The sequence below is a fragment of the Engystomops pustulosus genome, chromosome 1, assembly GCF_040894005.1.
Source record: "Engystomops pustulosus chromosome 1, aEngPut4.maternal, whole genome shotgun sequence".
NCBI classification, from domain to species: domain Eukaryota; kingdom Metazoa; phylum Chordata; class Amphibia; order Anura; family Leptodactylidae; genus Engystomops; species Engystomops pustulosus.
The window spans coordinates 37,329,578-37,347,733 of NC_092411.1; the positions used below are offsets into that span (position 1 = coordinate 37,329,578).

Sequence of the window (18,156 nt, forward strand, 5' to 3'; positions counted from 1 at the left end):
CTTCCAGGCCAATCACTCAGAATAGTTCTTTTTCATAAATGAATATCTTAAACCAGGGTCATTATATAAGTCAGACATGTTTTAATCTAATTTTATGCTGTATATAACTGAGGAAGAGCCCGGTCCAGGCTCGAAACGTGTATTATTCAGCCTATGAATAAAGATATTCATTTATGAAAAGGAACTATTCTGAGTGATTGGCGCCGCTGATAGCCTGGAAGATTGCCAAACATTAACTACTCTGTTCTCCGACGAATTCTATTGCCGAAAAAAACCCAGGACGGCTGCCGAGACCACTACAATACCTAAGCTACTATACGAGTTGTACCGCTTGTACAATCAGAAAAGGTGAGCAGATTACCAATCATATTTTTTTACCAAGCCAGAAACTGCTTTCACACATGTGGCGCTTGTATCGCTTTTCTTTCTTCTCTTTCTAACTCTGGCAGGATCTGCTCTTTTTTAAGCTTTTATGCCCTTTTTTGTAAGATAAAAGGCTTTAGAAATTATGCAAATGAGCCTGGGGGGCTCCTCAGTCCCTCAGTTTTATTTGCCTAATTTTAAAAGCCTTTTTTTTTAAAAACAAGGGCATAATACGGGGCACACACCAGTAAGTCAGTGTGCTTGGTTTACTATCCTTCATCCTGCTGGTAGATGTACTGTAATTTGAGAATCATTTATAATGTCTCCTGCTTGCACCATTGACACTGCAGTAACAGCAGTTACAGTCATAACCGCTCGTTGCAGGTGAAACTAAACCAATGTCCAAATCAGGGAAATTTTTTATGCTTGGTAATGTAAGCTACAGTTTTTGTGGAAAAACAGAAGATATTAATTATAATATTTATATATATTTATATATCATCCGACAATATCATGATTGGTTCTCTGAAAAAATCTGTCATGTATTTTTGTCTTTGTGTTTTAAGCTACAGAAAATATTTCAGCTATATCAACATCAGTGGAGCAGCACCTAAGGATATAGTAGTAGGCGGAAGTGATGAAATGTCCTTTTAAAGCGTGGGGAGTGTCATCTGGGCTCATTTTTTTAAATACATTTTTGACAAAAATTAAATATATGATATAGTGCTCCATATATTTTTAACTAACTATATTACTCTTTCTATAGTTCTAAAATTCTCTCTTTATCTGGACTAATTTTCCAGTATAGTTATTGTAAAACAGCTTGATACAGAGATCTTAAATCCACACTTTTTTTGAACATTAAACATTACAAAAATAGCTGTTTATAGTTGCCACAAGGGCAACACATGTTCTAAATGGGAGGCAGGCAGAATATTACTATTTAAAGAGGTTGTATTCTCACATTACCAATCCACTGTTCCTATTACACAGCCGCTGACGTGGGTCACTGATGCAGATAGCGAGTCATTTCCAGTGTGTCTACATAATAATAAAACTCAGAGCACTGCCCCATCCACCTGGGGAATACACACCTTTTACATGGTTTGTCATTTTTTCACCAGGACAAGGGTGTTAGTAAAAATTTGGGTGAATTCCAGCAAATGTGGGACGATTGTCATCTGTGTAAAAGAGACCAGACCCAGTAAGCTGTGGAACAGGGACTTAGGAGGATTGGTAATTTTAGTATCACCCACATGACCCCTTTAACTGTAAGTGAAGAAGATTGAATTAAAAGCTGTTTCAGAAAAAAAGTGTTATGGAGTTAGTTACAGAGATAAATTTTTATCCATTGTAAACTACTTTTATGTTATTGTTTTAAATAAAAAGTCACATTTAATGATAATTGACATTAAAACTCTTGCATATAATTTCAGTTCATTGTGTGCAGGTGTCTGCAAACAGAAAATGTGTGTATATATATATATATATATATATATATACATATATATATATATATATATATATATATATATATATATATATATATATATATGTGTGTATGTTAGCTAATAAATAAAATAGTAAAAATAATAAAACATAAGTTATAATAATTTTTTACAAGATAATTTACAGGGACATTACTTGTTGGCAACTTCTGGGAAATTTGGCAAACTCAGGGGTGGAAATTAAAAAAACGTATACTCCTCTACTCCCGATTCCCACAGCGCAATCTTCGGGGGCTGTGCATACCTGGAAGTTCCAGGGGTAATGCGACCCACTTTAAACAACATGTGTCCTCCTGGTACCACAGGATGTCATTTCCTCTAAGGCCACAAGTGACATTCATGGTCAAAGGAGGCTGCTCATTGGCAAAGTGGGTCCCATGTCCCTCTGGAATTTTTGAAGTGATGCAGGAGTCGGGAGCAGGGGCGTAACTTGAGGTGGTGCAGAGGTTGCGGTTGCACCAGGGCCCAAGAGGTTAAGGGGCCCCTTATGGTGTCACTTTCCTATATGAAAAGACTATTACTATAAACCATTCATTATAGTCGGGGGCCTGGCACAGACTTTGAATTGGGGCCCATCAGCTTCAAGTTACGCCACTAGTTGGGAGCTTTGGAAGAGCAAGGGTTCTTAGAAGAGACAAAGGTTGAAACTTTTAGCCCCCAATGCACAATTTGGGTTCACCACAAATTATTGTGAGATTATGAAAAAATCCTCACACCTCTGGATTATGTGTCTGGGTTACCTTTAGCACTAGGGTGCACTAAGTGCACCTGCAACCTTTCCTTTTCTATAGCTTTAATGTCATAATGAACTGTAAATTGGGCCTAGTTTGGCCATCTAAAGCCTGTAGTAGATTTGCTTGTTTTTGAGTTATTTTAAGGGGTTGTCCAACTGAAGCACAATGCCGCTTAAATGCGCATTGTGCTCATTGATGAAATTTAGATTTTTTTTAAACTAATAATTATTACATTTTGTATAACGATTTATGTGCCATTTATTCCAAACAGCCAGAAAGACACACAGGCATAGACAATTCTATTCCGATGAGACACAATTGGTAGAACCAGTTTTTGGGCCTGATTTTTGGCATTATTCCTGTGGACTTCTAACCTGCTCTACATAAGTGCATTTTATTGGGCCAATGGTGTACTGGCCATTCAAAGGACAAAAAAGTAGCAAGAAAGGCGTCATACAATGTAAAAAGCGAACCAAATAAAAAGTATGTGGACAGCTCTAGTTCTACACATACACACAGCACAGCAAGGACATCTACAGTACATTGTGTTAACATGATGTGTTCGGGCTTCTCGATGAAATTTTGAGTATTTTATTCCATTTTTTATTTTCAGGGATAACAGAAAAAATTGTATCCGCAATGGCTTTTGTTTTCCCATTTACATCAACACCTGGTTTCTTGTGTCCGGCAGCCTAAGTCCCACCAGACCTCCACATACAAGCACGGCTGAGGCCAGAAGAATAGGTATGGCTTTAGTGATTCCCACAAGTGAACCGAATATTAAGTTTCCAAGCACAGCTGCGGCCTTACACAGTGCATTCAGAAAGCCGAAACCTGTGGACCTGCAATAAAATACATATTAGAGTCAAGAACTGCTGAGATACATACAAGATTAAGAAAAGTAGGTCCCACAATATCACAATGGAGATCACTCGCACTGGTCTTAGTTCTCAACCTTATCTACACCCTATGAAATACTGCCCCATCCTGCATCCTCTCTAACTCATCAATACCAGCCCATATGCAATCTTGGTTATAACAATTACACCCTTCCCTTTACAACTCAAAACACATCCTTCCGTTTTTGAATTCAAGACTTCTCTGGAAGTTATTTGCTTTACTCTCTATCCCCTCAACTTTAAACCCTTTGTAGGAAAATGATGAGACATTGGGGCTTATTTACGAAGGGTCCACGGCCGCACTTTCCTCGGATTTTCCGACGGTTTCAGGTTTTGCACAGCTGTGACAGGTGTTTAACTGGGGATCGTGTCGCACGTGATCGGATTTTGGTGCAGCTGCGCTGGCTTTCATGCGACATAAATTGGGGGACGGGCTGTCAGACGATCTGACTGTTTCGGACTGAGCGACACATGCAGGATATTGGGCTCACGATCTTAGTGAATCCTGGCAGAGTGCATGATCATCGTTCAGTGGACTCCTCCGGACAGGTAAGTAAATGTGCCCCATTGACATGTCTGATAATTGATTCTCAAATGAGAAGAAATTCCAGATGTTGCTGGCAGTGGCTTTTTCTCCTTTCGTACCAATCGGCTTAAGGCTTTTGAAGGTGTATGGGCCCTTTAAGACATTACCTAACTTAATAAGCTTGAAACCCGCTACTTTGATGGCCCGTCAGATATATTTTTGGCTGCCCTGCCTGTGTGTTGTTTAGAAAGTCTATATGTAAATGAAGCTAATTATGTTACCCAATAATTAAATAATCTATCAGGACTGAAGAATCCAATCACTCATAACAAAACACCAGCTGCTTCTTCAAAATTGAATAAAGGAGAAAATTAAAACACAACCTCGAGGGCTGTCAATCTCCAAATCCAATGTTTACGAAAGTAATTTAAGCAAATGGGCAACACATCAACAAAATCTAAGAATCTGCTTGATGTTTATACTGAAGCTTAAAGGAAATCCACCATCAAAATCCATCATTATACACCAGGGACATTTACTCATAGATCCAGGCACCATGACTGTAATCTTCCCACTGTGTGCTCTGTGCTTAAACTCACTGCTGCCAAAAGAGAGGGAAATGCTGAGGGAGCAGGGGTGTGCTTCTGCACAGTGTAACAGCCTGTGAAGCTACACCTCGGAGCGGGTGTCCCTGGTTATCATGTTTGATGCTGATGGTAGATTTCCTTTAATGAATGAGATTATACCTGTCGGTGTTAGTCTTCTTACTCATGTCCTTACCTCTTGTCTGTGGGGTACAGCTCCACAGTCACCACATCCAGAGAATTCCAAGCAGAAATAGTTAGACCATTGTAAACACACAACATCCCGACCATCATGGACTCACTCGTACCGAACCAGAGGAAGAAACAGCTGATGCCCGAGAGCACCATAGACCCTCCTGAATGGAAATGCAAAAGGAGAAGCACATTAGATATTTTGTCAACTAATCATTGTTGCACCCCATACCATTTATTTTCATCTGCCCATTTATCCATTTAAAGAAGACCTGTTACCAAGTACAAAATAATGAATTCATAATGATTGCCGCCATTCAGCACCGCACCACCATTACTACGGCCCCCTCTCTTCCCTTCTCTTTCCTTTGCTCTGCCTTAAGTAGGACACAAGGCTTTTTTACTAAGCCTTACCTAAGCCCATGGTTATCATTACAGCCTTGCGGCGCTGGGGACCTGGGTTCAAGTCCCAGGTTCAAAATCTGTTTGCGTGGGTTTCCTCCGGGTCCTCCAGTTTCCTCCCACGCTCCAAAACATACTGGTAGATTGATTACATTGTGAGCCGTATTGGGGACAGGGACTGATCTGGCAAGCTCTGTGCAGCGCTGAGTAATCTGTGTGCGCTATATAAATACAGGAATTATTATTACGGTATAATAACCATTCCCTAGCTTAAACTGAAACTGATCAGGTGGACAACAAACCCTTTATCTCCTTGTCCACGTGACAGTATCAGGTCCATGGGGAAAATCCATTGTTAAGTGATTCTTTATATAATTATAATGTAGTTTTTTTAAGAGAATTAGCTTTAATCTCATGAGCCCAACTTACCTTCCCCTTTTACAGACATCTTTATACAGGCACTAATTAATACAAGGTAAAAATCACTGTGTGTGGTGGGGTATGTAGGACTCTCGGTGTCCCTCCTCAGAGTCCTGTCAGAGTCTACTCACAATTTTATTTAAATTCATTTCCAAACTATAATAACCTAAAATGCTACAGAAATCAGCTTCTCTCCCTGCTCTGAAATAGGGTAACAGAAATCAATTGACAGGTTCCCTTTAAAGGTACTATCAAAAGATGGGTGACAACCTACCAAAAACAGCTCCAAACATTTCTGGCAGGTAGAGGCAAAGCTGCAATACTGTCATAGGTTATTCTTTTTTGATAAGATACTTAGGCTACATTCCCTGCATGTTTTAAGCAGATTCCTAATGTTTCCCTACAATGGAGGGCTAGAACATATCCCAGGCTATGGATAAACAGTGCTATACGTCATCTATTTCCTTCCACCCCTAGTGGGGGAGTGAACACCGGCAGCAACCAGTGATTGGATGCTTCCTACGTTCAGGGAGTTTCCCATTGATGTAATTGTGACTTTACTGGGGACCTCCCTGAGTTTACGCACAGCAGAGGCAGAGAATGGATGCACTACTTTACATCCATCTCCCACAGGGTATAATGACCTCCGCTGAGCATATACACTGTCCAGCAAGAGGGGGCAGGATAGATAAAGAAAGCTGATCCATCAGAGACATTAAGGATGCCTTCACCTGCCCATATATATGTCCGTGGATATGCTCACCGTATCCACTGGGAGTTTTCCTGTTGTATACGCTGAGCATATCAAAAAAGTGTCAGGAATGTAGACTTTAGATACATATGACAGTAAGTATTTTATATGACACATACCCAGCATTGTTAATCTCCCAATTTTGTCCATCAAAAGAGCGGAGACGATATTGCCAGGAAGAACGGCAAGTGTTCCCAAGAAATTCACAAAGTAGATCCAGTAGGCGCTGTAGTCATCGTCAAATGTGATCTGACACCCCACCTTGGGATTGTGAAATGTGCAATTTATCAGTTCACTGTCGGTGAACTTGTATTTTTCTAGGTCTGTCGAAACAAATGCATGTGAAGTTACATACATCGGACTCACTATATTACAATATACATTGTGCACACTGCCTGTCCCCATCATATCACTGCTGTGCTCTTGTTGCACACCAGGTGTCAGTGTTCTCATAAGGTGCATAGCAGAAATATTACTGCAGTAATAAAATTTCACTGGAATACAGTGTTTCCAAAATATACTATAAAATATTTTTTGAAAGAAAAAAGTCTTATAGATACATTCGCTCTTATGTTTTCAGCTTTTTGTCTTTTGATCATTTCCAGCCTCCCCTTAATATTAATATTAGAAGTTTAATACATTTAACCTGCTGCAGAATAAAGTATTTTCCAATTTCTGTTCAAAGTAGAATCCATTTACATTACATTAACACAGGATCAGACTAAGAAACTTTAGCAGTTATACATGATTTTCTTTAGTGCTCATGGTCTAATTTTCCCTTCTCAGGAACAATCTCAGTTTTGGCTGTTTGTGGAGGTATAAAAGTACCTAAAGGAAACCATCCAACAGCCAAAGAATAGAAAAATCCTGGGCACATGTAAGAAAGATCATCTGTAGTGTATATGAAGTTCTGCAGAAGCTGCAGCTAGGTGCTTAGTTGCTATAAGGCAGTGGTTCTCAACCTTTCTAATGCTGTGACCCCGCAATACAGTTCCTCATGCTGTGGTGACCCCAAACCATGCAACTCGCAGTAAAAACACAGTAAAATTGCGGCTCTGATGGCTTTAGGCGACCCCCGGTTTTGGTCGTTCGACCCCTCCTGGGGTCCTGACCCACAGGTTGAGAACCACTGCTATAAGGGCAGATCTGGAGACCCAGTGGTGCCTTACAAATAATAGGAAATACCATATATATACGGTGACACATCCTCACCTGTATTTACAAAATGTGAATGTACGAAGGTGCAATTTCTGAAGTAGGTGTTCAGTGATGTCACATCTTCAAAATAACATCTTTCAAACAGTGAATCTTGGAATACTACAGACTTAAACTTCATTGAAGTAAACCTGTGAATTACAGCAAGAGTTTTTTTTTAACAAGATAGGGAACTACATGCAATCTGCTCAGCTCCTCCTGCTCTATAACATGCTGCTTGCTCATAGGACACTACTATCAATCTGCTCGGCTCCTTCTGCTGTATAACATGCTGACAGAGGAAACGCACACTAGTATGTCAGTGTGCTTGATGCTGAAGATAGATTTCCTTAAAGGATTGTAAACCAAGCACACGGACATACTAGTGTGTGTCCCCTCTGTCAGGATCTGCTCTTCTTTTATCTTCTTATGCCCTTGTTTTCAGGGGCGTAACTTGAGGGGGTGCAGAGATTGCGGTCGCACCAGGGCCCAAGAGGTTTAGGGCGCCCTTATGGTGTCACTTTTCCATAGGAGAAGACCAGTACTATAGACCATACATTATAGTCGGGGGCCTGGCACAGACTTTGCACTGGGGCCCATCAGCTTCTAGTTGCGTCACTGCTTGTGTTTAAGAAGAAATGTCTCTAAAGATTATGCAAATCAGGCTGAGGGGCTCCAGTCTCCATTAACATCTATGGAGCTATGCATAATTTTATATGCTTTTTTAAAAAAAACCCGGGCATAAGAAGTTAAAAGAAGCACAGATCCTTACAGATGGGATACACACCAGTATGTCAGTGTGCTTGGTTTATAATCCCTGATGCTGATGGTAGATGTCCTTTAAGCTATATCACTGTTTTGAGCCTCTTATGCTGCTTTCTAGGTGTTGTAAATACAGTAAGATAACTCCAAGGGAAAACAGATTAATACTTGTCATTGATGAACTCTCCGCTTTTATGGATCTGATTTTCCAGTGTAAAGTTGAAATTGTAGTTAGAAATATTTTCTCCATAGAAGTATTTCACTCTCAGAGCATATTCATCCGCCTGAAGATGTTTAATGACGTCGGAGAACCAGACGGATAATCCATAGTAGCTGGGGAAAAAAAGAATCACTTTACTTTACAATGTGCAATGTTTAGAGAAGTAAAGATGCACAGACATGCACCTTTGTGCACTGGATCTGGCTTTGCAGTGTACTTTCTGTAAGTGATTTGAAAGTCTGTGTTCACACCACTTTTTCAATGTAAATGTACTGTATATACCAGAGTTCCATAATATACAATGAGACTAGGGGGCATGCATCTACACATTTGTGTGACGTAGTACTGTATATACAGGACTATACAGGCAGTCCCCCCAAGTTGAGTTTGTGAGTAAGTCGGAACTGTATACTTTATTATTGTAACCCCAGACAATTGGATTTTAAAAATGTTGGATTGTCATTAGAACCAGGATTAACAATAAAGCTTAATTGCAGACACCTGTGATAACTGTTACAGATGTTTATTGTAGCTTGGGACTAAAGTACAGCAAATTACCAAAATCCAATTTTTCCGTTTGTAACTAGGGGCCGTATGTAAGTCAGGTGTTCTTAAGAAGGGAACCGCCTGTACATATATACGGATAGTTAAAATGGTATAAACACAGACTTCTATAAAGAGGTTGAATAGTACCAGACTAATACTTGTCACAGCTGAAGCTCCATTCCGATTGTATCCAGTCTAGGCAGCTGGATTCATTTTCTGACACATTGGGGAGAATTTATTAAGATTGGTATTTCTGCATTTCAGTAGATCCAGATGCAATCTCCACCAGGTCAGACCTTAATAGACCAGGTCTAAACCTAGAGGAGATTTCACCTATAGCCAGTTTTACAGAAGAGACTATAGTAAATGTGGCAGGCAGGGGGGTCCGCGGCTCTGTTATCTTGTGGAGCATGTCCTTGTTGGTTATAGAGCTATATCTTAGTGAGGACTTTCCCATAAATTTTTAAAGGTGTTTTCCCAAAAAGCAAGTTAGGCCCTACCCACAGGGAGCTGGTGGAAATTGCTCCATTGAGATGACCGGGGCAGACCACGGATGCTCAGCTCATGACTGGGAGCTGAAGAGGGGTGTGACGGGAGTACATCAGACCCCTAATCTAGTGCCCTGGGGGGGTCCTATCACTGAGTCCCCCACCGATCAGCAAGTTAGTGGGAAAACTCACAAACTTGCTTCTGTTCTATGCAAGTGGATTTCTACATAGAAAAAAAAGAAGCAGCATGCCCTTCTTTCAGGATATTCTTTCAGAATATGCTGAGCAAACTTGTTCCCACGTCTCACTGGCCAAAAGTATGTTTCTTTATACCATATTTATTCTCCTTTAACTATCCAATATTTGAAAGGAACAGTTTGCAGCGTAGAAGTAATAGAAAGAATAAACCACACTGTATACACAGAGGTAAGAGAGCTATATGGGATGGAGTGTATACATACCCGAATGACAGGCTCAGCCAGACTATTGTCAGTTTGATTGTGTTTTCTTTGACAGGATAATCAAAGCATTTCATGAACGTTAACCAAATCTGTAAAATAATGTGTAATATTAAGGATGATGTAAGTAAATGATAGAGCACGCTTCATAATAAGAGATAGGGGTAATGAGGGGGCTTGATAATTACAGCCTTTCATTCCAATTAATTTTCATACAGAATCTGGAATAGCAGCGGTGTAGGAGGGACGTCATCTACTGGCCTATTAGTGAGATTAAGTATCATCAGGTTATGTTACACTGTCACTCATTATACAATGCTTCACATACAAAGGAAAGGAGAAATTAGAGAAAGTTTGGGAGTTAAACCACATAATAAAAAATTTTAATGGACAATTTCCATTGCCAAGTGGTGCATTGCATTATCTACAATGTGTTTGCTATCGGGGGTATACACTAAGCCCCTCTCCTACAAAGAAAAGCACATGACTGTTAGGCCTCATTCAACAGAATGTAATACTGCCGCACATATCGGTCCTCATTGATGGCGCCGGTCACTGTGCGATGAGCACCTTGTCTCACTGACCTGAGACCTTACATGTCGAAACATAGGACATGTCCTATATTTCGCTGTGTTACTGGGACCAGCTCTGTACTGTTCTATGCAAAAGGGAGGGGTCAGAGCGGGAGTGGTGCTACAACTGCATCACAGCACCCATAGAGGTCTATGGCGCCCAGTCACCTGGGCTCAGCTTTCTATGGAGAGGGGTGAGGAGCGCTCGTCCCTCTACTCTTCTTCACCTGGCCAGTTTACGGCCTAGTTAAGCACCCATCCATGTGCAAAGGGCCTAAAGCAGACATTTTAGGAGAGAAGAAGGTTCTCTTAAATAGGGTGTCCCGAGTTTGATTGTTATGCCCTATCCTATAGATTACAATCTGATGGGTGGACGTCTGACTCCTGGTACCCCTACCGATCACAAGAATGGACTCCAATGATCACAAGTTCTCACTAAAGATGAAAATGCTATGTATTATAATGTAGGCCCCATCACATTTCCTATGAAGTGTCCATAGCCCTATCTAAGAGAGAGAGAGGACTGAGACACAAAATTATGCACATATGGCTAAACACATGCAAATGAATCCAATAATATAAGAGTAGCAAAATCAATCAATCAATCTTAATTGTATCCAAAATTACATAATATAAACGCCAGGCAAAAAATTGTATAAAAACATTTAAAACAGGGGTAAATACCTGTACCTCCAAAATAAATCAAAAGGGGAAATGTGTAACACCCCAAACTTTATCTCCCCTTTACACAGCCCCCTCCCAAAAATTGTTCAAAAAAAATCCTGAATGGATGGCAAGCCAGGCAGAAAAAGAGAAATGTGGACCTACATAAATAGGTATTGAAGCCAAATGGCACAGCAAATAAACACCAATACAATGCACAATATGAAAAGCCCAATACTGATACCTGCACTATTGTAATAATGATAGCAGAAGGAAAGCGGAGGGAAGGGGGCTGCTAATATCCCATGCATATCGCCACCAGTAGTGGCTTCCTCAAGGGTGACCACTGTATGGAGGTGCCAATCTATAAATACCTGCATAAGCCCTAGTAGATCCGTGTCAGCTGTGGCTCATGCGCATGCCACCAATATAATGGCGGCCACCAGCGTCATCGAGCCCACTGTGTGCCAGAATGCAATATGAAAACTTATGGGGTCAATATAAAAAACCCTTATTTTGGCACAAATTCGCCAGCCAACAAGCCGGAGGCCGGTGCAATACCTAAGTATATATGAGACAGAGTCTGTGGGGCACATTTACTGAGGAGCGTGCACCAGTTTTCTCTCAGACTATGTCTCCTTTTAGTGCATACTGCTTGCACAGGTATTTAAGAAGTGTCTGAGACACATTTCTGAAGCATGCGGCACACAGAAATGTGTTGCATGCCCCCTGTTAAAGGTGCACCAAAAAAATGGTGCACACTGTACAAATCCTGAATCTATATGCACTATACACAGGCAAACTGCATATAGTACAGAATGCACTGTTGTTAGTAAATGTGCCCCTGTGTGTGCGTGCAATAATGCACATATATTAATATATTACAAAGTGGGTGTGCTGTAATACAACTTCAATATGAAAACTTCAATTAGTAAAAACTAACTGAAAAATGAATTACCCGTATATATTCGAGTATAAGCTGAGCTTTTCAGCACAAAAAAAAATCGCTGAAAAACCCAAACTTGGCTTATACTCGAGTAAAAAAAATAAAATAAATCAAAACTCACCTATCTGGCGGCCCCCATAGGTCTTTTGTGCGATCCGTCTGGCAGCCAGCACACACTCTGATGTCAGCGGTGGTGGCTGACTTCATAACTGAGAGCCGCACGGACCAGTCGCTGACGGACGCATCACACTGAAGACCCACAGGGGCTGCCGGAAAGGTGAGTTTTGGTATATATTTTTTTTTGGCTGCATGACGGGGTGGAGAGCCGGCTGTACGACGATACGAGGAGGGCATACTGGCTGCATTCTGGGGCAGGGGCTGGCAGGCTATGTAGTACAGGGGGCTGGCTGGCTATATAGTACAGGGGGCAGGCTATATACTCCAGGGGGCTGGCAGGCTACATACTGGGGAGGCTGTGACCAATGCATTTCCCAGCCTTGGCTTATACAGTTTTTTTTGTGATAAAATTAGGGGCCTCCGCTTATACCCGGGTCGGCTTATACTCGAGTATATATGGTAAGTGAGAAAGAATGCATAAATAAAACTAATATGTTAATACAGGGGCGTAACTAGGACATGCAGGGCCCCATAGCAGACTTCTGAATGGGGCCCCCTTCCTGCTTTAAAATATGCATATTGCACTCACATTGATATACCTATATACAGAAACATACATTTCTTCACTCTTACACACATATAGAGCACATCATATATACACACATACAGTGCTATATACAGACGTACAGCATATATACACACATACAGTATATACACACCTTACATCATATACATTTACAGCATATATACACACACATATATATGTTATATACATATCATACTGTACCATGTGCAGAATGATATGTATATAGTGGTGCACATCCTCCATTCTTTAGGGTCAGGTCGGATGATGGGCCCCTTTGACACTGTGGGCCCCATAGCAGCTGCTATGGCTGCTACCACTGCAGTTATGCCCCTGTGTTAATATAGAAATAGATGCAAACATTAATCCATATAAAAAACATATAGTAAATATATATGTATAAACAAAAACATGCACCTAAGTGTTCCCAGTGAAAACTAAAAAATATATGATACATATTATAAAGGATCCTGTATATATACACATAGGCCCATGTTCACACAAACACAAGTGGATACTGGAAAAGGCACACCTCATCACAGATGATACACTAAGACCTATAGAAAGCTCCATATGAATAGTAACACTACTTAATAAAAAAAAACAATACAGAAATCAAATTAATATGTATGTGCAACAGGGACTAGAACAAGGAGTCAAATAGTATACAGTCCGAGGCGAGCAGTCCGCAGTACATCAAATTGGCGGGTTGGAAGGGGCAATGGTTCCAGAATAGCCCTATACCTGACATCTGACTTGCTTGTGGTTTTGGCTAGGAAACTTTTCTAGCGCTAGAAGTCTATAATGTGCAGACTGGCACAATGCGCTTCCACTTAAATTGCCATCTGCTTAATATTTTAAAGGATGAATGCTCTGGAATTAATGCAACCCGCACTTTTGATGGCTAATATTAGCTAATGCTGGGTTTGCTTTTTAAGATTGTGAACAGATTTTATCTAAGGAAGCTAAATCAACCAGAAGGAACAGAATTGTGGATAAAATCATAAACGATAACATTGCTGGTATCTGGATAACCAGAGATTAACGGATATTTGATGTTGTTAATCTGGAGGATTTTCATATTAGTAGATCTGTATCACTGGTTACATGTTGGTTTTAGTTCAGAATAGGCTAAAATATTTCGAACAGGAATATAATAGAGCGATTATGATTTGCAGTTTTTAACAGTTTCATAAAACAGAAGTAATAAAAAATGGAGCAGACAGGAATGTGATTAAAGTAAATATAGCGAAGTATATGTCATTGATCGTGAGGATCCTTTAGCCTGTGAGCCATCTTCATACATCCTATGGCTCCTTGCACATGAGGAGCGCTCACCATCTCCTCTCCTGCACCCGGTCGCTTGGGTGGCAAGCGACCAGGTGCAGGAGAGGAGAGGGTGAGCACTCCTCATCCCTCCCCTCTCCATAGAAAACTGCCTTAAAATGACAAAATATAGGACATCTGCCAAATTTTGAACAGAGGCTGACCGGCTTAGCCACGGTGCAGTTAGACACAATGGGGCACATTTACGAAGGGCCGGGCACCAGTCTTCTGTCGGAATTTGCACGTTCTTTCTAGTGCAAACTGCGACACAAATTTCTGCACTGAAAGGGGTGTCCCGGTGCTCAGTCGGACCTCGCGCCACATTTATCATGCGCAGTCTAACAGAAATGTGTTGCACATCCCATGTTAAATGTGCACCAAAAAAGAGTTGGTTCATTCTGTTGGAGCAGTGCAGGGGGACCAGATTCATGAAGAACCGACACCGGATATCCTGAATCAAGTGCCCCCTGCAAACTCCACAAACAGCACTGTTTTTTATAATTGCACTGCTCTGCTTCCTCACCTCGTTTATACATCTAACCTCCCATATAGATTGTGAGCCCTCAGGGGCAGGGTAGGGTCCTCCTTCCACTTGTTTTCTGATCTCTGTAGTTTTTGCATTTGTTCTCGTCTTAATGTAATGTATGTGCACCCCTTATGGATTGTACAGCACAATGGGGCAGATTTACTTACCTGGTCCATTCGCGATCCAGCGGCGCGTTCTGTGCGGAGGATCCGGGTCTTCCGGCAGTTCCTCCGACGTCCACCAGGTGTCGCTGCTGCGCTGAAGTTCATCGGAATGCACTGAACTTCACCAGGCCAAACTGGGTGCGACACTTTTTTGAAAAAAATGCGGCGGTTTTTCCTAATCCGCCAGGTTTTCGTACGGCCACGCCCCCCCCCCCCCCGATTTCTGTCGCGTGCATGTCGGCGCCGCTGCGCCACAATCCGATCGTGTGCACAAAAAACCTGGGGCAATTCAGGGAAAATGACCCCCAATGTATTCTAGGATTGAATTTACATCTCACCTTACATAACCATTATTACCTATACACAATTTGTACTGTGCACAGACCAAAAATCATCTAAATCAGTTGTCACACATATCCATGTATAGCTATACAATATACACTCACCGGCCACTCTATAAGGTACACCTGTCCAACTGCTTGTTAACACTTAATTTCTAATCAGCCAATCACATGGCGGCAACTCAGTGCATTTAGGCATGTAGACATGGTCAAGACAATCTCCTGCAGTTCAAACCGAGCATCAGTATGGGGAAGAAAGGTGATTTGAGTGCCTTTGAACGTGACATGGTTGTTGGTCCCAGAAGGGCTGGTCTGAGTATTTCAGAAGCTGCTGATCTACTGGGATTTTCACGCACAACCATCTCTAGGGTTTACAGAGAATGGTCCGAAAAAGAAAAAACATCCAGTGAGCGGCAGTTCTGTGGGCGGAAATGCCTTGTTGATGCCAGAGGTCAGAGAAGAATGGGCAGACTGGTTTGAGCTGATAGAAAGGCAACAGTGACTCAAATCGCCACCTGTTACAACCAAGGTAGGCAGAAGAGCATCTCTGAACGCACAGTACGTCGAACTTTGAGGCAGATGGGCTACAGCAGCAGAAGACCACACCGGGTGCCACTCCTTTCAGCTAAGAACAGGAAACTGAGGCTACAATTTGCACAAGCTCATCGAAATTGGACAGTAGAAGATTGGAAAAATGTTGCCTGGTCTGATGAGTCTCGATTTCTGCTGCGACATTCGGATGGTGGGGTCAGAATTTGGCGTCAACAACATGAAAGCATGGATCCATCCTGCCTTGTATCAACGGTTCAGGCTGGTGGTGGTGGTGTCATGGTGTGGGGAATATTTTCTTGGCACTCTTTGGGCCCCTTGGTACCAATTGAGCATCGTTGCAACGCCACAGCCTACCTGAGTATTGTTGCTGACCATGTCCATCCCTTTATGACCACAATGTACCCAACATCTGATGGCTACTTTCAGCAGGATAATGCGCCATGTCATAAAGCTGGAATCATCTCAGACTGGTTTCTTGAACATGACAATGAGTTCACTGTACTCAAATGGCCTCCACAGTCACCAGATCTCAATCCAATAGAGCATCTTTGGGATGTGGTGGACGGGAGATTCGCATCATGGATGTGCAGCTGACAAATCTGCGGCAACTGTGTGATGCCATCATGTCAATATGGAATTGATTTTTGGAGAGAAGTATGGCAAGAGAGGACAGGGAGAGAAGAAGCGCTAATAGTGTCACACCTTTAGGAGTGAAGATAGGATAGGGGTAAATATTATGCTCACCCTGTGTTGTTGTGCTAGAATAGGCACAACACTACGAAATGGCGTTAGTCATGAATGTTCCTGGTGCTGCCTCCTTGTGGATGAGCTCCTGCGTGGTGTGGCCGCACCACTCAGGATAATCTCCGCTCCCCGTTTTTAACAGATATATGCCGACACATCCCGCCAGATCCCTCAAGAGACCGGAGCATCAGCGTCCGTCCTCCACTACAGGTGAGCCTATCTACCATCTCCCCAAGCAGGCTATTCCCCTCCAACCCAACGATCCAATACCTAATATATTTTTCAACTAATTCTGTTTTTTAGAACTAATTTATGTATATAACCGATTAATGAATGAATTATTTAATTATTTATTTATTTATTAATGAATTATTCATCTATTCATTTATGTATGTATGAATCATTTGTCTATTTATTTATGTATGTATTTTTGTACTTCGATTCATTTATGCATTCATTGATGTATTCCATCTAATGTACTTATGCACACTTGCTTTTACCCTTGATGCTTAGTAGCTTTTCTGTTGTATATGTATATACCTATATACCCACATATATTCATTTCCGGACATTTTTTGGACATCTTCCAGTCACTTCCTATTTGATCTGGATATCGTGAACAATGTACCTACGTAACCTTTTTTTCAGAAACCACAAAAATCTAATGTGTTCTTTTATATATTTTTTATTACCCTCCCTTACTCATATCTTTGTATCATCATCTATCTTAGTCTTTGTCACTTGATAAAGGGGTTATTCCAATCCCGAAACGCGTTGTGCTTTTAGACTTATTAAATTCCAATTTTTAATCCTACCTTGAGTGCGCCACTTTACTGGATCACAATTCCAAAACCACTGTCAATATGGAATTGAGGCAGTTCTGAAGGCAAAAGGGGGTCCAACCCGTTACTAGCATGGTGTACCTAATAAAGTGGCCAAGTGTATATATATACATACACACTTTTTGTCTTTACATAAGTCTTATTTTACAAGAAAGCAATAAGGTTCTTGGTTGCCACCAGTCAATCTAGTCTAGTTGTTTCTGACTATTGTTTACTTACACCATAAAGTTCAGTGCGAATCCTTACAAAGCCTCTTCTGTACCACGTTCCCGTGTCTGTCTCAATTTCAATGAGCTCATCTATTTGTTTCGGAGTTTTAATTCTATGAACCTGCAAAAAAAAATAAAATTGATGTTTTATTTATAAATATACTTAATTAATATGTTATTACAGATCTGGGCTGTGTAGTGTAGGCATAATTGGAGACCAGATGCTTGTACCAATATCTTTGGGAATTATGCCCAAGAATACAATATTTATGAAAATAAAATATGTACAGGATTCATAAAATGTGTTGTATTATATTTGCTCCTTGCATGATTTTGGTAGACACAACAAAATTCCAATTTACATGCTGCACATCTTTTATTTAGTAAAATATATTTCTATTGTGCATATTATGTTGTGTTACACTTTATATACAGAAAGTGTATATAAAATGTAGCAGGACATAACATACACTTTCTGCACTTTGTATACTGAGCAGGATATTCTTGTGCTTCCCAAAAACCAG

General features: G+C 41.0%; 1 protein-coding gene across 1 annotated transcript in view; it reads right to left on the reverse strand.

Annotated features, from left to right (window-relative positions):
- Positions 1-789: 789 nt before the first annotated feature.
- SV2C (synaptic vesicle glycoprotein 2C) overlaps positions 790-18,156 on the reverse strand; it is a 96,887-nt gene continuing 79,520 nt past the window's right edge. Inside the window, exons 7-13 of the mRNA XM_072138184.1 lie at positions 17,643-17,753; positions 10,051-10,139; positions 8,504-8,668; positions 7,592-7,725; positions 6,499-6,702; positions 4,811-4,970; positions 790-3,447 (exon numbers count right to left, since the gene is read on the reverse strand). Of these exons, the coding sequence (XP_071994285.1) occupies positions 3,264-3,447; positions 4,811-4,970; positions 6,499-6,702; positions 7,592-7,725; positions 8,504-8,668; positions 10,051-10,139; positions 17,643-17,753 (1,047 nt within the window). The 3' untranslated portion in view covers positions 790-3,263. The remainder of the gene's footprint in view (positions 3,448-4,810; positions 4,971-6,498; positions 6,703-7,591; positions 7,726-8,503; positions 8,669-10,050; positions 10,140-17,642; positions 17,754-18,156) is intronic.